The sequence below is a fragment of the Pantherophis guttatus genome, chromosome 3, assembly GCF_059756535.1.
Source record: "Pantherophis guttatus breed Tessera chromosome 3, ASM5975653v1, whole genome shotgun sequence".
NCBI classification, from domain to species: Eukaryota; Metazoa; Chordata; class Lepidosauria; order Squamata; family Colubridae; genus Pantherophis; species Pantherophis guttatus.
Genome location: NC_142065.1, coordinates 167,117,347 through 167,138,588, shown reverse-complemented (window position 1 = coordinate 167,138,588; position 21,242 = coordinate 167,117,347). Strand labels below are relative to the sequence as shown.

Below are 21,242 nucleotides of genomic sequence, written 5' to 3'. Positions count from 1 at the left end.
GCTTTTTTATAGGTTTTATCATTATTGAATGGTTTTTTTTAAAAAAAATAAACCTGAAGTTAAACTATTTCAAATCCACTATATATTTAAAAAACAAAATTATAAATAAACACATTTGAAACTAAAATATCCAAAAGAATCCCAGGCAGTTTAAAACTCAAAGAGGTGACTACTGAACATAAGAGCTCTAATACTAAATGTATGTGTCCAAGTTATGATTTTCAAATAAATACATAACTATATTTAAGCATTTAAGAAAAAGTAACAGTGTTTAAAAATAAAAGCATTCCAAAAATTTCACCTTGCATTACAACTATATACTGTACATAGTAAGAGAATTGCTTTTATTACTTTCAATTTTTATTTTTATCTCTAGCTATATGAATAATAGCTTGGCTTAAAAGCTTTCACATTATTTACTTATCAAATTTACACACTGCCCATCTTACTATCCATGTCTCTGGGTGGTTTGCAGATACAAATGATAAACCCAAATATAATTAAAAACATAATTAAAACAGAGTGAAAAATAAAATAAGAGTGGAGTTTAAAACATAAGTTAAAAAGTGAGTAAGATAAAAAAAGTGAAGGGAATACCAGCTAACTCCAGGGTTATGTGCCATTCCTTGAACCCAACGCCAGATGGCAGATAGGTCTTCACACTCTTCTGGAAAGCATAAAAAGGTGGAGGCCAACCTCTTCTCTGGGGGCATGATATTCCATACGACAAGGGCAGAGAAGACTCTTTTTCTTGAATCTACCAATCAAAATTCTCTAACCGACAGAGTCCGTAACATACCTTTCCTGCCTGCCTGGGTGGGATGGTCAATGAAATTGGAACAAGATGGTTCCTCGGGTAACCTGGTCCCAAGACATAAAGGGCTTTAAAAGTGATAACCAACATCTTGAATTGAATCCAGAACACTAGTACCCAATGTAGGTCACACAGCAGAGCTGTTACATATGCAGTCCTTGGAGCTGCACCTTCTGGATACTCTTCAAGAGTAGCCCCATTTGAAGCACATTGCAATAGTCCATATGGGAGTTGACCAAGACATGAGTGATTGAGAAGAGCCTCTTGATCCAGGAAGGGCTGTAACTGGCACACAACATGAAACTGAGAAAAGGCCCTCCTAGCCACCACTGCTACCTTGAGTAAATCAAGTAAATATTTAAAACATGCTTTTTCATTAAATAACAGCTATACTTCAGATTAAATTCACAGTTTTAAAGAACTCTCTCTCTCTCTGCCCATCTCTGACTCTGTGTTTGTGTGTGTATGTCTAAAAAGTTTTAAACAATAGTTTACCATCTATATTTTCTTTTATTCTAATTTAAACTTTGATATCATAAAATTAAAATCCTTCAAATGTCCACAAGGTGGTGATGTAATGCTTAAAGAAGAAAAGCAACTAAAATTAAGAACTTGTTTTTTATGCAGCAGAATGTTTTTGAAGATACAATTATATTATTTAAATGAAACAGATGCTTAAACTACCAAATATATCATTTGAATATTGCTTCTCTGAACTACTTATATTCAAATGTCTACATTCTGAAGATTTCAGTTTGCTAGTATTGAAAATGAGATTTAAAAATTGACCTGGTTAATAGGCAAAAAAGGAGCACAATTTTTTTTTGTTCTGTTATCTTTGAAATGACAACTATTCCCAACTACTTTAGGGGAAGAATTAATTATTAAAAATTATACCATAGATTCTTCCTTTCTTTTCCAAATCTGTGCACTTTTGTTCTGTGTACCGGACATGCCTTTTTTCTCGTTTTCTCCGCATCCGATTAATCATTGAAAATGACAGTGACTGAACTGGTGAATCTGGAATAACATCTTCCATATATTGCTCTTGCTCCCTAAGAAAACCATAGAAGAACAATATGAATAAAGGCTAAATATATCAACCTCCCCCATTCTCTCATTTTCCTGGAGACTGAATCAGTGAAAGTCTGTTATCAAATAACCACTGAATGGTTATTTTGGTATCCATTTTTTTTTTTTTTTTTGCTCTTACCTGCACTGGGGGAAGGAGAGTAGTAAAACAGGACTGAAATTAAGGAAGAAGAGAGCTCCTATGCCTGGAGAATTTACTGAGAAAGAGGGATGAAAAAGCACTATGAATTAAAAAAAATAATCAGAAAGATTTGAAGTCTGTACTAGCTGGGAATGATGAGGAAAGGAGCTTCAGAAAACAACAGCAATAAAGGTGGAAAAGAGAAATGTTTCATCCTTTGCAGCCTTCAAAACAACAATCTGGAAGAAGCATATAGCAACTGATAAAGCTAGGAAGAAAATACTGGTTAAAAAAAAGAATGGCAGAAGTATGCATATAAATGATAATTTTAAAGACTGTAAATCATGCAAGTGTTAAAAACTAGAAATGACAAGAATTCATTTCCCAACTTCATTTAGGATTGTACATAACCTTAGCTTATCTACTAAATACAATTTTGTTTTGCTATGACCAGCTTCACTACGTCCCCAATCCATCCAAATAACCTAGTTTTAAGAGATTGAACTAAATGTAAGGAAATTTTCTCAGCAAGAAGCCAACCTTTGTTTTTATTTATTTATCGCAGAATTCCTATTTTTCAACTGGAAACAACGGGATTTTTGAACATTTTGAACATGAAATTCAGAGATGAGCTTTTTTTTTTTTTTTTTAAAAAGAATGAAATACTTAGTATTTTACAAAAGTGAAACTTTTCTGTTTAGAAAAATGAGTGTCATGTTGCACTGAGTGGGAGTACTTGCTTCTATTAGTAAAGCTATCGCATTTTGATTATGTCATTAAAATGTCTTTTTTCCAACACACACTCACACACACACCACACCACACCCAGAGTTTATAATTGCCTATACCTTAGCTTGACTAGTAATAACTTACATCCATGCATTTTTCTGGGTATTATATACAAGTTGTCTTTCATTTCTTCTGAGACAAGTTTGTCTTTTAGTTATAAATAAACTTACTCAATTTTTTGCTGCATTTTCTGAAGCTTTTCTGAAATCTTTTTATTTTCATCCTGTAAGTTGTTTCTTTCATTTACTGAAATAAAATGAAAGCATTATAATTTTCTGTTGTGTTTTATCTTCCTCTATCCTTTTCACAAATCTGTATATAATCATTAAGATAACGCTAAATTGATTTACATATTAATGTAAATGGAATATTTCATACTAGAATTTGTAAATCAATGATATTCATCATAAAGTTTAGCAATAATTTTTTACTTATTTTACCTTTTCATCACATCAGAATATTCCTTAATTGTTAAGAATTAGAACTGTTGAGCATTCACATGACACAGGTTCAGAATTCAAAACAAAATTATATCTTAATGAAAATTTGATATGTCAACAAATCTATCCACTGGATCAAGTCTAAATAAAATGTTCTTGGTAATTCAGTTCAACATCAACTAAAACCTTTTTATATTTGTCTCAAACAAATAAAAACTTTCTATGTTATTTTTCTTACTATATGAATAACTAAATTTATTAAAGTATATTTCATGAATCCTCAAAAATTATGGCATTAATAGTGCAATCCCTCATATATCTCTTTTGAAGTATATCAGGTTAATTGTGAAGTCCTCGGTGCTCTCTGAGCTTGGTTCTTTTCTTGAAGATGTTTCATTACTCAACAGTAACATCATTAATGCTAGTTACCTAGTTGGCTACTGAAATGTGTGCAAAAAACCCACGAAGTTCAGAGCACAAAGACCCCATAGGTCAACCCTGAGCTATAAATATTCTCTTCTACTTGTATACCAAGTTAAATTAAATTGAGCTTATATTGGGTAAATGGTTTTATGCAGAAATCCTACTATGGGATTATCTCTGATTGAAGGATAATAGCAACACAAATCCCCAAATGAAAAAACAATAGCATTAAAAAAACAAAAGGATGCTAAAACTCACTCAGTTCAGTGATTAACTTAAGGTTCTGTTGCCGGATATTTTCAAATTCCTGTTGTTTCTTCTTCATATGCTCTTCAGTTACTGCACACCGATCACATAATCCTGCCCTTAACCTATGTAATTAGAAGGTGTATTTTCTCCATCTGTTTTTGGTTCAATATAAATTTTGAAAGTACTAGATAAGTCAGAGCACTCTAAGGACGAGCTTATGATAAGTTATAAAGATTTAGCTAATAGGATATAAAAACATTAAGGCTGGAATCATAAGCATACTTACAAGATATTAAGACTTATTGTACACTGCAGGTTTTGCTTGTAAGTAATCATTCAATAATTGCTTTGTAGTAACTGAAATACTTATAAATATTGAAGCATGTTTCTGGGTTAATTCCAATTTTTTGATCACTGAGTGAAGAAAATACTATTTGGTGAGAGAAAAAACATTTCTTCTCACATATGTTCTTATTTTACAGCTCTTGAATATTCTCCAGAGAATTCATAGCTGGATATTATAATTCCTCACAACTCAGCCATTATCTGATCCAGTATGGCATATTCAGACATAAACCTTCAATATAAATGTTATCTTCAGCAGTTCTAATGTTATTCTGCAGCAAGACAAATACCTTATAGAAAGCAAAGCAAAAACATTAAATTATATTTTTATGGTCTGAAGACTTTAAAAATTTTAATCAAAAATTATAGGTCTCTGACTCTAGAAATCTTTACAGTCAAATGACCCATATGATGTTGGGTTCATTTTGAACCGGGCCACGCAAGAGAGCGAAGTTTCATCTGCGCATGCACAGGATCTAGATAGGATGCAAAACCATGGGCCTCCCGATCCATTGAAATTTTTTTCCTGCAGAACTGGTCCCTGGTGCCCAAAAGGTTTGGAGCTGTTGTAGTAAAAGAACCTATTTTTAGTCTCGTCCAATCAGAGTACAACAAAGATTGTTGATAAGCAGTATTTTAAAGGAACTACTGGCAATTTTACAACAATGGAAATTTCTGATCCAGTAATATAGCAAGAAGCCATTATTCTAACAGTAAAATTTAAAAAGGAAGCCATTTTCCGATGCACAAAGTTGCTCTGCTTTTTTTATACAAGTAGAAAGTGCATTCACATGCAGGCCTATTATTTTGGAGCCAAGCATAAGAACAAGCAAATCACTCTTTGTCTTTTTCTCTATTATGATAACTGGCAAGTCAGTCCTTACCCATGAGAATGGCTCAATCAGGGATTTAATATTTACATACTAATACAAATGGAGTGTTCAGGAAACCCATGAATGGTCATGTTGCTGTGGCAGAAGCAATTCAGTTACATTGGCTTAATGCTTAGACATTAGGAGCTTTTCATTATTTAACTTCTTTTTCTGGGTTTATGCAGAGCAAGGGCAAAGTAAAACAGGATTCCAAATTGTGCTTTAAAATTGCTGTGTTAACCACAACCTTAAACCTACAGCAGATTCAAATGATACACTAAGTTTAACTTTACTATGTGTCATGCACATGCTGCCACAAGTCAGGAAGCTTCTGACTACAGTTTCAAAACATGGGTTAGTATTCCAACAGTCAGAAGATTGTTGCTACAGATTTCTGGTTTGTTTCCTTGTACCCTGAAGAAAAGGGCAAAGTAAAAGCAAAAGTCTCATCTGTATTTCAATTTATTAACGTAACATGATTACCTAAATATGGTCATTCTATTGGCTCATGAAAGCCATCACAAAAAATGTCAGTGTGTGTGTGTGTGTGTGTGTGTGTGTGTGTGATTGTGTATGGAAAAATATAAAACATACCAGAAAATATTAAAAAACAACATAGTGTTATAGAGTCATAATTGATTGGGATGTCAGAGATCATCTACTGAATAAAATAAATAACTAATTTAAGACTATTCCTTTAAGTTCAGTCATCTTGTACTAAAGAAAAAAGTTGCCAAATTCTGTAAGCAAAAAGAAATAACTCTTACTTACCGATCTTCCAAAACTGTAATAGTATCATGCAATGATTTTTGTTGTTCTCTAAGCTGCTGGTTTTTTGTATAGAACTCATCAAGCCTTGCTGCATCCCTATATATAAAGGAAAATTAATTTTTAAACAGAGATTGTATGGGGTTAGATGTATTTTCATTGAGAAGAAATCCTGTTACTTCAAAGTTAACAAATAGTTATGAGTACTAACATTTGGACTGAATACAAATTCTGTACCTTACAAAATTGATGGCTTTAAATGGTAATAAATAACAAGTTTCATCCATAACACATTACAACTAAATGCCGTAAATGTAGCTGCACTGGATTTCTACCACAAACAACATGAAAAAAAAATGTAAATTCTTATATAATACTGTAGGGAAGAATAAAATGACAGCAAAAATACTTTTTTCTCTATTATGTGTGTTTATCAAGGGAAGCATGCATTTCTAGTCTTAATGAATCAGTGTTCTATGCATATAAGCTGGATAGAGAAAATAAGATGACTTATATAGAATAGGAGAAACAGAGGAACAACATGGTCTGGGACAAACCAAGGCCAATGGTTGTTGTTGTTCACTAAGTCATATCCAATTCTCCATGACACCAGGCTTCCCTGTCCTCCAGTGTCTCCCTGAGCTTGCCCAAACTTACGCCCACATGTTGATGACACTATCTGATCATCTCATCCTCTGTTCTCCCCTACTCCTTTTGCCTGCAATCTTTCCCAACATCAGGACCTTTTCCAATGAGTCCTCTCTTCCCATTTTGTGGCCAAAGTATTTGAGCTTCAGCTTCAGTATCTGTCCTTCCAAGAAACAGCCAGGGTTGATTTCCTTTAGGATTGACTGATTTGATCTCCTTGCAGTCCAAGGGACTCTCACGAGTCTTCCCCCACACCACAAGTTGAACGCAAAATACAATGGTAGAAATATATATTTAAGCATTAAAATGTATTGGTCAGTTATGGAAACAGAACAGGTTTGTTTCTAACAAGAAAACAACTGAATATGATGCTGTATATCTTGTGGCAGCTCTCTTTTTAACTAATTAAAAGCCTAAAACAATATTTAATATAAATTAACATACGCAAAAATACAATTTTACTAGCAAAAATGGCAACAAAAAAGAAAGAAAATATTTAAGTGACATTAAAAGCTAATAGCAACAGCCAATGTAGTAAGGTCATACTCCCGCTTTAAAGACAATACACATTAGTATGAAACACCTTTCTTTATATCAATAAAACTGCTGCATCTTTTTTGCAGGATTATTCATAAGATTTGTAAACTGCTCCCAGCTATCTTGGTATGTGCAATCAGCAGCATCCTAGGTACATTTACTTGAAATATTCTCATCCTTTTAAAAATGAGTTGTTCCCAGCATAAAAATTTCACCCCCAATACTTTCAGCATACTGGTAGTCTTCTTCTTACACCCACAATTGAGCCCAAAATTTATGTTATTAAATAAGACATTTCTTAAGTAAGTTTTGCCCCATTTTACAATCTTTCTTGCCTCAGTTGTTAAGTGAAGTACTGCAGTTGATAAGTTAGTAACCCAGTTGTTAAGTGAATCTAGCTTCCCCCTTGACTTTGTCAGAAGCTCGCAAAAGGTAATCACATGACCTTGGGACACAACAATAGTCATAGATATGAACCAGTTGCCAAGCATTTGAATTTTGATCACAGGACCATGGAGATGCTGCAAAGGTCATAAATGTGAAAAACAACCATAAGTCACTTTTTTCAGTGTTCTAACTTTGAACAGTCACTAAACAAACTGCTGTATGGCAAGGACTACCTGCACATTAAATAGGGTTTAATTTCCAACTTAATTTGGTATAGTAATTAAGATACTCGCCCAGAAACCAGGAGACTGTGAGTTCTAGGTCTCCCTTATACATGAAAGTTGGACGGATGATTTTGGATCTGGCAGTCTTTCAGCCCAGCCACTTTAAGGGCTATTGTTGTAGGGGAAAATAGGAATATTAAGCATGTTTGCTGCTTTGAGTTATACATCAAAAAGGCCAGATAAAGGTATAATAATAACAACAACAACTTTCAGGAATTAAGGAAGTAATAGTTATAAAGGTGTGTCTCGTAAAATTTACATATCTCAATTTGATATATAGTAATTGGCCATGAATAAAGTGGTCATCTCAACTATTACCATCTAATCAAGAACAATTTTTTGCTCAAGATACTTACAGACACCTTTCTGCTTTCAGTTTAGAGATCTTTGACAATAATCCTAAAAAAAAGAAGACAGGATAAAATTAATTCTTAGTTTAAAATTTTACTAATTTGATCTTTCATTCCGAGGTATAGAAACTGGGATTGCCAACAAAATTGCCCATGTACTCTCTGAATGTATAAGAAAATGTTATTTAAATATTTAGTTATGGTTTGATTTTCATGTCAGTTATTTAGTTATCAGAGCATATAATAGCAAAATAAAATGATATATCACGATATGATAAATGTCAATAGCTGACATTTAGTCCAAGAATAAATTGTCAGCCTTTGAAACTCTTACAACATGGAAGGCATATACTCTGTACTCCTATAGGATGAAATCAGCCACAGTATATAGGACTTCAGAGACAGTGCTACAAAATAGAGTCAGTTGGCTCTCACAGCATACATATACCAAAAACTGTCTTTTCCATACCGAAGGCACAGTTAAAAATCATACCTAGTTGTAACTTCTACCTTAGTTGTCTCTTCTACTAAAACAAGGGTAATTGCAACCTGTATGCTTAATGAACTAACAGCTGATGCTAAAGAATTGAAAACATTATTTGTTTCTTGACTGAAAAGTAGCAAAGAGGAAAGTATGCTGGTAAAGTTAAGAAGAGCTTAGCCCTATAGAGAAAAGCAACTGCCAATTTAAATAATGACAACAAAGATCAAAATAGTTAAAAAATATTAGTCTTTCTACTGATAATCTATAACTGTGCAATTTGGAAGGAATTTCTCTTTGTACTATATTATAGATTTGGAAAAGGTTACAAAAAATGTCTTGGACTGCCAGACCAAATCCTGGAACAATAATGGCTGACTGTTCTTTAGAAGTGTTGATAAGCAAGAAAAAACTGATCTCCACTTGGCATAGGAAAAAGAAAAAGATAGACTATAAAGAATTATTATGCTTGCTAAAGTTATGGAAAGTAAAAGAGGAGTGCAACATAGAAGGTAGATGGACAAGTTTGAATAAATTCTTGGAATGATTTTGAAATAGCTACAGGCTATTATCAGAGTCGGATCATGATAGCAAGAATTTGTCCACATAATCTCCATAAGTCAAAACTGACTAAATGGAATGTCAGTGCTAGAGACTTTTTGCATTTAAAAAAGATAAGGCATATAAATATATTTATACATTTCAGAAAGGAGAGGAAAATGATGCATGCACATATATTATTAAGTAAAAATGTATAAGATTTTAGATCTACTAATTAAACAGCCCTATTCAACTGAAAACTGATTTTCCTCACACTTAGCCCATTAACTTCAGCAATCATTTATAATAATCTGAAATTATTATAACCAATTATTGTATATCTATATAAGAAAGAAAAGAAGCAAAGCAAGATTAGAGCTACCATCTCCTATTTCCTCTTAGTTGGACCAAGACATTATTCTTTGTGAAAATGGTATTGGCATGGATTCTTGATAGCCAAAGTCGTTTCAGTTCTCAACAGTAGCAAGAAATCATAATGAAATAGAATTTTATCTCTGATTATATGAAGTTAGTCAATTCAATAGCTCTATAATGTAAGCTATTGCTAAATGCAATAAATAAGTAATTACAATTATGTAAATATTTCAAAATTCATTTTTCTAATTAAAAAACAAGTCATGTTAAAGATGATCATAGTCATACTGTAAACTGGAAAGTGACTGAAAACTACTTCAGAAGAAAATATGAATATAAAAAAAACATATCAAATCAGCCAATCAGCCAGATAACAATTAGTATCTGGATTAAAAATACTAAAAATTATTCCATTTTATTCCTTATTCCTAAATAAACAGTGCTTATATGCTGTAATTAAGTGATCCAATGTCATCTTAACCAGAAATCTTTTTGCAAGAATTTTCAAAGATTAAATTGGAATTTTGGCATTTACTTTATAATCTACAAACTGAAAACAACTTAAAAAGACAAAAAGTGATTTTCATAGAATTAGAATCATTATCTTGACAGACTTGAACATTGGACACTATCTAACACAATGAAATTCAATGGCAAAAAGTAAGGTTCTACATTTAGACAAGAAAAACAAATGCACAGGTATAGTATAGGTCCGTGATGGCAAACCTATGGCACGCGTGCCACAGGTGGCACGCGGAGCCATATTAGTGGGCACGCCAGCTCAGCTCTGGGGCACATGCGCGCGCCGGCCAGCTGTTTTTGGGTCTTCTGGGCCCACCAGAAGTAGGGAAACAGGCTGTTTCCTGCCTCTGGAGGGCCTGGGGGAGGTAGGGAAGGCCTGTTTTTCTTTCTTACCTGGCTCCAGATCCTCTCTGTGTATCTGGGAACGGTGAAAACAACCTTTTCCACTCCTTGGAGGCCCTACCGAGGCTGAAAGGGCCCATTTCCCCACTCCCGGTGGGACAGGAAGTGACGTTTTTTCCTTTTCCCCAACCTCCAGAGACTCCTAGAGAGGCTCCTACAGACTCCTAGAGAGGTTCTGGAGGCTGGGGACAGCAAAAAATGTCACTTCCTGTCCCACCGGGAGTTGGGAAATGGGCCCTTTCAGCCTCCGTAGGGCCTCCAAGGGAGTGGGAAAGGCTGTTTTTGCCGTTCCCAGATACACAGAGAGGATCTGGAACCAGGTAAGAAAGACAAACGGGCCTACCAGGCCATCATGTGCCAGGAGTGGGGGGGAGGGGGATGCGCACATATGCACGTGGGCACGTGCACGCGTGACCCTCCCCCGCCCCCCCTCCTGGCACGCAATGGCAAAAAGGTTAGCCATCACTGGTATAGGTGGTACCTGGTTCAATAGTAGTAACTGTGAGAGGGATCTTGGGAGTTCTAGTGAACAATCACTTAAATATGAGCCAGCAGTGTGCTGCAGCTGCCAAAAAACCCAACATGCTTCTAAGCTGCATTAACAGAGGGATAGAATCAAGATCACATGAAGTTTAATGCCACTTTATAATGCCTTGATAAGACCACACTTGGAATACTGCATCCAGTTTTGGTCACCATAATATAAAAAAGATGTTGAGACTCTAGAAAGAGTGCAGAGAAGAGCAACAAAGATGATTAGGGGACTGGAGGCTAAAAATATAAAGAATGGTTGCTGGAATGTCTAGTTTAATGAAAGGTAGAACTAGGGGTGACATGACTAGGCAGTGTTCCAATATCTCAGGGGTTGCCCAAAGATGAGGGAGTCAATCTATTCTTCAAAGTACCTGAGGGCAAGAGAAGAACCAATGGATGGAAACTAATCAAGGAGAGAAACAACCTAGAACTAAGAAGAAATTTCCTGACAGAACAATTAATTAGTGGAACAACTTGCCTCCAGAAGTTGTGAATGCTCCAACACTGGATATTTTTAAGAAGAGATTGGACAAACATTTGCCTGAAATAGTATAGGATTTCCTGCCTGAGCAGGGGGTTGAACTAGAAGACCTCCAAGGTCCCTTCCAACTTTGTTATTTTATATTCTATCATTTCCTTTCATTAATACAGTTATAATTAATCATTGTTGTGATATTTATATCCAAGCAAGAGTAGTCCCAGTGGATTAAAAATGAAATGACTTTATATTGCTGCCTTGCACCATCTAAGAAAATGCACAACAATATAGTTATAGCACATGTTCCGTATTTTTTACAAGAGTTAAAATTCCATTAACATGTTTAGAACAAGTTTATAATAATTAGTAAATTTCTGCAAGGCCATTACATAAATATTATTAAAATAAACTGAATTATAGCCTGAAGTAGGTTGTAATGTGGATTCAGATGTTTTGGATTCAACTTTATTTATAGAGCAAGGTTTCAGTAACTGACTACAGATAGCCCTCATTTACCAACTGCAATTATGTTCAGCTACTCTGCTACTAATCAGCCTGTTGTAAATCAGATATTACCATGCTGCGGTTAGGAAGAGAATCACTTGCACTTGTTAAACATCAGATCACATGACTGAAACTTGCAAATTCCTATTGGGTTTCCCACTGATTTTGATTGTTGGAAGCCAGCTATGAAGGTCACAAATGGCAATCATGTGACCATGCAACACTACAACTACCATACATGCACACCAGTTGCCAAGTGTCCAAATCAGAACTATGTTGCCCCTGGGACACTGCAACAGCTGCAGCTTTGAGGATCAATTGTGTATCTCCTTTTTCAGTGTCATAACTTTGAACAGTCAATGAACGAACAGCCAATATGCAAGGACTATTTGCATTTAGTTTAGTCAGCTACACTCATTTCAAGAGATTTATGTGATTGTAAATAATGTGCAAAGATTTGCTAAAATGGACGGGGAAAAAGGAGTACTGTGGTTGCTCATCCTTTCCTATCAGTTCTTCTATATAAGCCTTTACCCTAAGATTTTCCCATCTAGGTGCTTAATTCTGATCTCCAAAGATGAGATGAAGAAAGGTCAGACATGCCAGCAGTTGCAGAAAGAGCCTTCTTGCCCATCAAACATGCCCTTATAATCCTTTCACTATATTAGCGCTTATTTGCTTTCTGAATGACTCTGTTTTGATCAGGCTCACTTGTTTCAAATCAAAACTGAGAGAAAAAATATAATTTTTACAAAGAAATACCAGTATGTATTTTAAGCCAAAGCAGCTAATATTAAGCCTAGTGTAATGTCTACTTGATCACATTTATCTCAGCAATGGTTATTAAAAATCAAACATTCAAAGACATAAAATATAGTATTTTGGAGCTTCTATACAACAAACATAACTAAAAAACAAAACTCACTGATTATAGACTTCAATTTTATAAAGCATATTTTGCTGACATCTAAAATTAAAAATCATGAGTCAGTTTTAATTCTTATTTATAGCCTTCAGAAACATAGTCCAGACAAGTCTGACTTTGCCTTATATATCACCATATGGTTCTACTGTACAATCACCATCTTTTGAAAAAACAATCCTTTGGGCATGTTTTTTTTTTTTATAAAATCATGCAGATTCTAAATTTGCAACGCATTACATAGAACACAGTAACGAAGTTTCAGAACATGAAAAAAATCCACTTTATCTGTTTGCACTAACACACCTACAGCCTTCATTAGACTTCCAAAGTGAGACCTTTTTCTTAGTATACATAATATGTTTTCAGTTATAGCTCCTAACTATTTTGAAAGTTTACCCCCATTTTTTTCCCTAATGTTTAAAATTTAATACTTAGTTTTCTATTATGTGGCTCCATGACATGGAGATACTCCTTAGGTAGCCAAATCTTATACTGGTGATACCTCAACATGTACTCTGCTGACAGCATCCCACGAATTATAAAACTCAGCTGTGGAATAAACTAAGCCTTAGAAATGTATTTACTTAATAGACTATAGACGGTAATCAATATTCCAATAGGTTTTATAAGGTTCTTTTAAACTTATTAAAAGTTTTGAAAAATAAGACAATGGTTTTATTTCACACCAGCAATTTTTTAATCATTGCTCCAAATGTCAACCAGATATTTCAGCAGACACCTATAACCAATTAAATTTTAATTGTTGTTATGTCATGTATCCTAAGATTGCTTTAATTATTTCATGAGACAGATTTTTAGATATTATTCTGTCTCCTTGATCCTAATCTTCTTAGCTATTGATATTAGTTTTACTAGTGGATTGCTGTAACAAGTTCTTAATATCTCATGGTACTTTTCTATGGTAATAAGGTAGATAAAATAGGATAAGTTTTCTCTTTGATTCTTGGAATCTGATAGTACGCTTAGAGAACTTGGGGAGTTCTCTAAGCATACAGGAATAGACTAGCTAAATTTTCTATCATCATTACACATCTCTGGTTTTGTAAGACTGACTACTGAACATAATGGGATTTGCTTCCGATTTAAAAGGTATTACAGGATTATAGTGTGGATCTTGGATCCATCAAATTCTCCATCACTGGAATCTTCATATCCATCATTATTACTTTCTAAATACAATAAAAAAGAAAAGTTATATAGAATTCAACTATATTTATCTTGTGTACCACTTGCTTAATCTACCGTATGTAAAAAAGGGGAAAAAAACAGATCCAGGAAACTACAGACCTATCAGCCTGACCACAATACCAGGGAAGATTCTGGAAAAGATAATCAAGCAACGAATCACCAAACACTAGAAGCAAACAAAGTAATAACCAAACGCCAACATGGGTTTGTCAAAAACAGATCATGCCAGACTAATCTTATTGCATTCTTTGACAAAGTGACAAAATTAGTGGACCAGAGGAATACTGTCAATATAATTTACTTGGACTTCAGTAAAGCATTTGATAAAGTAGCTCATAACCTACTACTAGATAAAGTAGAAAAATGTGGGTTAGACAGCATCATCACCAGATGGATTCATAACTGGCTGACCAACTGCACTCAATGTGTGGTCCTCAATGGAACTGCATCTACATGGAGGGAAGTATGCAGTGGAGTACCCCAAGACTCTGTTTTAGGCCCAGTACTCTTCAACATCTTCAACAATGACTTGGATGAGGGGATAGATGGGAAACTCATCAAATTTGCAGATGATACCAAGCTGGCAGGAATAGTCAAAACTCCAGAAGATAGGCCCAAGATACAGAAGGATCTTGACAGACTTGAACATTGGGCGCTATCTAACAAAATGAAATTCAACAGTGAAAAAAGTAAGGTTGTACATTTAGGGAAGAAAACAAAATGCACAGATACCGTATATGTGGTACCTTGCTCAATAGTAGTAACTGTGAGAGGGATCTTGGAGTCCTAATGGACAACCATTTAGATATGAGCCAGCAGTGTGCAGCAGCTGCCAAAAAAGCTAACACAGTTCTGGGCTGCATAAACAGAGGGATAGAATCAAGATCACGTGAAGTGTTAATGCCTTTATAATGCCTTGGTAAGGCCACACTTGGAATATTGCATTCAGTTTTGGTCGCCACGATGTAAAAAAGATGTTGAGACTCTAGAAAGAGTGCAGAGAACAGCAACAAAATGATTAGGAGGCTAAAATGGAGGCTAAAACATATGAAGAACGGTTGCAGGAACTGGGTATGTCTAGTTTAATGAAAAGAAGGACTGGGGAGACATGATAGCAGTGTTCCAATATCTCAGGGGTTGCCACAAAGAAGAGGGAGTCAAACTATTCTCCAAAGCACCTGAGGGTAGAACAAGAAGCAATGGGTGGAAACTAATCAAGGAGAGAAGCAACTTAGAACTAAGGAGAAATTTCCTGACAGTTAGAACAATTAATAAGTGGAACAACTTGCCTGCAGAAGTTGTGAATGCTCCAACACTGGAAATTTTTAAGAAGATGTTGGATAACCATTTGTCTGAAGTGATGTAGGGTTTCCTGCCTGGGCAGGGGTTGGACTAGAAAACCTCCAAGATTCCTTCCATCTCTGTTATTCTATTCTATTCTACTGTATACTTGATCTTGACTGCCACTGTGATATGGTCTCACCAAATATTATAGAATATACAGAGCAAAAAAGTCAATGAAAAACTAAGTATAATATTAAAATGTGAATCCCAATCACATGAACTCAGTAAGGATTCTTAAAATCAACAACCAAGTTTGTTTAGGAATTACCTTCTTTTACAGCTGTTGCTAATTTAGAAATAACCCATGGCTATCAATATTAATTTGCCAATGATTAAATACACAGAGCAACCATACCTTTGACATCTTTATCATGACATTCTTTCAGTTTGGACCACAGTTCCTTGAAACAGTCAGCTGCAGGTTCTGTAGAGTTGGGACTTCCACAATTCCCTCCAGAAGCACTCATTTTATCTGTTTATAGTTTTTCAACTTTTTCTGAATTCTTGATGTTTGGCTATCTTCAGGTTCACATTACAGTTAGGAAGTGTTTTTATCCAGACAATTGAATTCCTACAATGACAGATACAATGTTTACAATATAGGTTATTAAATGATAGTTATTGTGATCAATCTATATCATTATTTTTAGATCTTGATTAATCATTGCATTTTTAAAAAAATAACACAGAAACCGTTAGAAAACTGTCTTTTCATTGTCCTCAAAAGACAAGTTTTTCCTGAGGAAATAAACAAAAGCCATAATTGGCTGTTGCAAGAAGAAAAATAAGAGAATTGAGGTTTTATAAATTATTATGCTGTAATAATCAAATACTTTGGCCACCTAATGAGAAGGAAGGAGTCACTGGAGAGTCGATTGAGGGCAAAAGAAGAACAGGACGACAGAGAATGAGGTGGCTGGATGGAGTCACTGAAGCAGTCGGTGTGAACTTAATGGATTCCAGGGGAACGTAGAGAACAGGAAGGCCTGGAGGAATTTTGTCCATGGGGTCGTGATGGGTCAGACACAACTTTGCGACTAACAACAACAACATGCTGTAATAAAATTAATTATATTATTCTGCTAACGATAGTTTACATCTTGCCAAGTGCTGAAAATAATGAACTCACAGAGAAATTAAACACAGAAAAGTATCCTAGTGACTAATGTCCAGGAGGCATGGCACAAATTAAGAGCAGAATTTCAAGGCAACTGAAATACACAAGTGCTTTTACAATGCTTATATAGTTGTATGCATGGTTGATTCTCATTATTTCCTAGGTCGGAATGCCTTAGGATTTAGATTGAGCAACTTGCAACCTGTTGATCACATGCAGTTCTTGGCTCCAAAACTGCAATCTGTATTACCTTGCCTGCTTTTCTCATCAGCAAGTAGCTGGCTATTCAAAAAAGAAAGAAATCTAAGCAAGCCAGGGAGCACATGGGAAAGTCTTCACTTTGACCACTGAGGCAAAGTCGTGGTTCTAACCAAAGGTGTGCCGTGCCCGTCCTGGTAATGCAGTCCCCTAGCTAAGTACACAACCGTTAACTCTTGAATCGTTTTAGCCGAATCCCCATCCAACGTCACTGTTCCAGTAGTATCTTCCTTTTATCTTTCATTTACCATCTCCTCAAGATCTGACGCCTTCCATCCGACTGACGTCATTTCGCCTCCAGGGGGAACTCTAAGCGTAGCTGGATCGCTTCAATTTATGCCCGCCACGCAGCGGTTAAAAACTTCGCTAAGGCGGCCCGACATAGCGGACACGCCTCCTGAGAGGGCAGACTATTTCTCCAGAGTTTGAAAAGGGCGGCTTTTTCAAAAGGGCCCAAAGGAAAAACGGCGATATTAGCCTAGGCTCAACAGTGCGCGCGCGGTCCCTGCCTCCCACGGAAAGGAAAACTTTCGGCGGCCCGAAAGAAGCGAAGCGGAGCCCTTTGATTTTTAGCAAGGGAGGTGCGTGGGCGCTTTTGGGTGCTGAGCGGAGTTGGGGAGGGGAGAAATTTGCCTCAGACGGGGAAAGCCCCGTGCGGCCGCGAACAATGGCGAAGGGAGCCGGGAAAGGATCCGCTCCTGAAGGGAGGAAGGCAGCGGCCGCTCGCGGCTGCCCAAAAAAGGCGGGCTCTGGCGCGCGGTTACCTGGCGGCGTTAATACCTTTCATTGAACGGCGGGACAGGGAAGGCGAACGAAGAAAGATGCTTCTCTTTTTCCAGCCCGCCAAGCCGCGGCGTTGCTCGTTCTCGGCCCGCCGCCCGCAGCGGGAGAGCCAAAAATTTAAGTCGTGGGGCTTCCGGAAGAACCGAGCTGCCCCTGCTGGCCGGAGGCTGTTTTGGCGGCTGAAAAAGAAGAGAATTTCCCCCTCTTTTCAAAATTGTCAGGAAGAAGTCCAGCTTGGTGGGCCCGGCCTTCAATGGGAGCCGCGGGAAGAAGAGGCGAAGAAGAAAGGAGAGCGAGTCACGGGGCACGTGCAGAGTTCTCTGTCCGCCCTTCCCCACGAATGGCTGTGGAGAAAGACTTTTGAGCACATCTCGCCTAAGCGGTCCCATCCCTGCCGGTTCAGCCCGAGGAGCAGATGGGAACCACTGAGCTCTGAACGCCGGCTAGAGGCCTTTTGTTTATAGAATTAATGCGTTTTAATATAGCATCAGATCTTCAAATTCGGCTTTGCTTTTAGAATCAGATAGTTGTTTCTGTTTGTTTAAAAAATATATAGAGAAAAAGGCCCTAAATAACTGTTTAACTCAAAGAAGTAGAGGAAGATGTGAAGTGACCTGGCCCATAGAATTGCTAAGGGTTAGACGTGACTCATCATGCATAGCAAACCAGTAGTATACATGGTCCTCAAAATAAATAAATCTCTAGAGTGGTTGCTTTGTGTGGAAACACAGAGAAGAAGGCAACAGTATCAAGGAAAGGAAGGAGATAAAATAGTGAAAGAATATAGAAATGTAGGTTTCTCTGGCAAAACACACTGGCTACAAAACATGCTAAAAGGAATACTGTACAATATTGGGCTTAACTGCCCTCCAAACATACTTTTTGATGTGATTGTTGTTTAATCCTGCCCTTCAGCACAGCAGTTCCAAGTAACTAATACATTCAAAAGCTTAGGCTGCATTCATAGCCTTGAAATTAAGCAGAAACATCAAATTGTCAGTTCTGAGAAACTGAAGTGTTCTTATTTGCCTAGAAATGAGTTTTCCTTGCTATAGGCTATAAGAGAAGGAAAAAAAAGTTGTTTTCAGGCCTGAATATAATAATGTGCTAAGTGCTGGACATACACCTATTTGGAAAGTCTCAAATAGAGGACACCTCAACGCATGTCCAAAATACATTTGGGAATAGGATAAAGAACAGCTTAATCGTACATCTACAAGAGTTCTTCCATCCATCAACCTGAAATCTAGAGCAAATTTTGAAGATTTGTAAGAATTTAGCTACTACCTTCATTACTTTGAGGGTACAGTGCAAAAAAGAAAATATGGGATATTTATTCTTGCCTATCTTGATTTTAATTATAATGTATTAGTTGTTTAACATGCTCAGATATTTTACATATAATATATTAATTATTCCATCCATATTAACTGCTGGATTAAACCAAAGATTTATCTGGTTTAAATTTTATTTATTAGAGTGGTCAGATTCTTTGTAAGTTTTTGGTGAGACATGAGCAAAACGGGCTGCTTCTGCTAATGTTCCACAGTTTCTGATCAATAAAATTACAGGTCTTCAACTTAGTACTACAATTTAGACCAGAATTTATGTTGACTTTTTTGCCATGGTTGTTAAGCAGATCACTGCAGATGTTAAGTGAATCATGTAATTGTACCCAAAATTTGATCACATGAGATGCTTTAACAGTTATAAGTGCAAGGTTGTAAATAACTTTTTTCAGTGCTGTAACTTTGTCCAGACACTTAAATGAATGGTTGTAAGTTAGATACCATAGATAATAGCTATTAGCTATTGGTAGCTGTATGCCCCATGAATTTACAGCCATCTTAAGCTGGTAACTATAATCTTGTCTTTTGTCTGTCAACTTCACCCATTTGCCAGATCCTGCCAGGTGAAAAAGGAATTAAAAACTGCCTTTGTTTCACCTGGCCCCAAAGCCCAAGGCAACTGCCACACCAAGAAGGCAGATGTGGGTTTCTCATCTGGTGAGCTAAAGGGACCGCTGGCAAGTCAGACCACAAGTACAGAGTCCTGCGATTCCCGGGAAGGAGTTAGCAGCTGCTGTAAAGCCTCACTGAGATACCTGTTTAGGCTCTTCTTGCTCCCCTGTCAGCGCTACTTGCCTGGCTTTGGACGTCCCTTCTCTCATTGGGGCAAAGCCCAGCCTCCGTTCCCCAGAGGTCTCCCAGAGGTGGCCACCTCGTGGCCATCAAGAGAGCAGCAGTTGCCACAGGAAGTTGAAAACCCTCTGGCAGGAGGAGATTCCTGCAATTTTGAAACCACCGGAAAGAACACCCTGGGCGCCCAGCAATCCCTCTTTCTTGCTGTGTTTCTTTGGTTCCATTCCTCATCCAAGGAAAAGCTGTACACAGGCGAGATCTCGTGAGATCTTTTCTGTGGGAGGGAAAAGGAGGCGAGGGGGCAACCAAGGAGAAAAGCATAGAAGCGCCATGTTGCTTGCTTCACTGAGGGATCATAGAAATGATTAATTGCCATTATTATGTGTCAACTCGGGAGCACATCGCCCGTAATAGTCAAAATAACAGAGTTGGAAGGGACCTTGGAAGTCTTCTAATCCAACCCCTTCTCAGGCAGTAAACCCTATGTCATACTCTGTGCTGGGCAACGGTGCACGTGCCCACAGAGAGGGTTCTCGAGTGCCCCCTCTGGCATGCATGCCATAGGTTCGCCACCACTGATGTAGGTGGTAGTAAGTTACTGTGCATATATACCATATAAAGAAGTACTTTCATTTTCCTATCCCGAATCTTATGTTACAGTACAGTATTAGGCTTTATTGACTGTCCCCAAATCTAGCAAATCTAGAATTCTGAGAGCTAAAAAGTTGAGAAGACAGTTAGCTTATCAATTTGCTCACAATGTAAAACAATATGATTTCTCTGGTCTACAATACACAACATGTAAAACATACTGTCAGTGAAATTTGGCTTGTCACCACCTCTCAAGTCTCTTTTTTTCTATCCCTCTAAGCTATATATATATTTAAAACTTTTTATTTCTGTAATGAAATTGAAAAGCGTTGCATATGTAAATTGACTTTCATTGCAGGGTCTTATTTAAAAATATGTGCAAAAGATTGCAATTACAAGTAGTTTTCAATTTACAACAGTTCATTTAGTGACCGTTCGACGTTAGCATGGCACTGAAAAAAGTGATTTATGACCATTTTTCACACGTATGATCTTTGTAGCATCCCCAGGATCATGTGATCAAAATTTAGAAGCTTGGCAATTGGTTCATACTTAGACCGTTGCTGTTTCCCAAGGTCATGTGATCCCCTTTTGCAACCTTTTGACAAGCAAAATCAATGGGGAAGCCAGATTCACAACAACTGTATTACTAATTTAACAACTGCAGTGATTCACTTAACAACTGTGGCAAGAAAGGTCGTAAAATGTGGCAAAAGTCACTTAACAAATGTCTCGCTTGGCATCAGAAATTTTAGGTCCATTGTAAGTTGAGGACTACCTGTATCATGTTTAGATTCAATTTTCCATAGAATAAACTTAATAGTTACACTAAAGTTTTGGCTGTATAAAAGTAAATCCTTTCCCAAATTTAGATTTCAAGAAATATGTTACTTTATATTATTACTGAAAATCCAGGGAT

General features: G+C 36.6%; 1 protein-coding gene across 8 annotated transcripts in view; it reads right to left on the bottom strand.

The window, feature by feature from the left end:
- Window positions 1–21,242, bottom strand: part of RBBP8 (RB binding protein 8, endonuclease) — a 46,334-nt gene that overhangs the window by 19,416 nt on the left and 5,676 nt on the right. Inside the window, exons 1-7 of one of the 8 annotated variants that reach the window (XM_034429592.3) lie at window positions 17,589–17,897; window positions 15,789–16,004; window positions 8,126–8,168; window positions 5,917–6,012; window positions 3,938–4,050; window positions 2,987–3,062; window positions 1,712–1,869 (exon numbers count right to left, since the gene is read on the bottom strand). In XM_034429592.3, the coding sequence (XP_034285483.2) occupies window positions 1,712–1,869; window positions 2,987–3,062; window positions 3,938–4,050; window positions 5,917–6,012; window positions 8,126–8,168; window positions 15,789–15,900 (598 nt within the window). In that variant the 5' untranslated portion in view covers window positions 15,901–16,004; window positions 17,589–17,897. Of the gene's footprint in view, window positions 1–1,711; window positions 1,870–2,986; window positions 3,063–3,937; window positions 4,837–5,916; window positions 6,013–8,125; window positions 8,169–15,788; window positions 16,005–16,800; window positions 17,534–17,572; window positions 17,898–21,242 lie in introns of those variants that run through there. The other 7 variants (XM_034429594.3, XM_034429595.3, XM_060681999.2 and 4 more) reach the window with 7 other exon arrangements.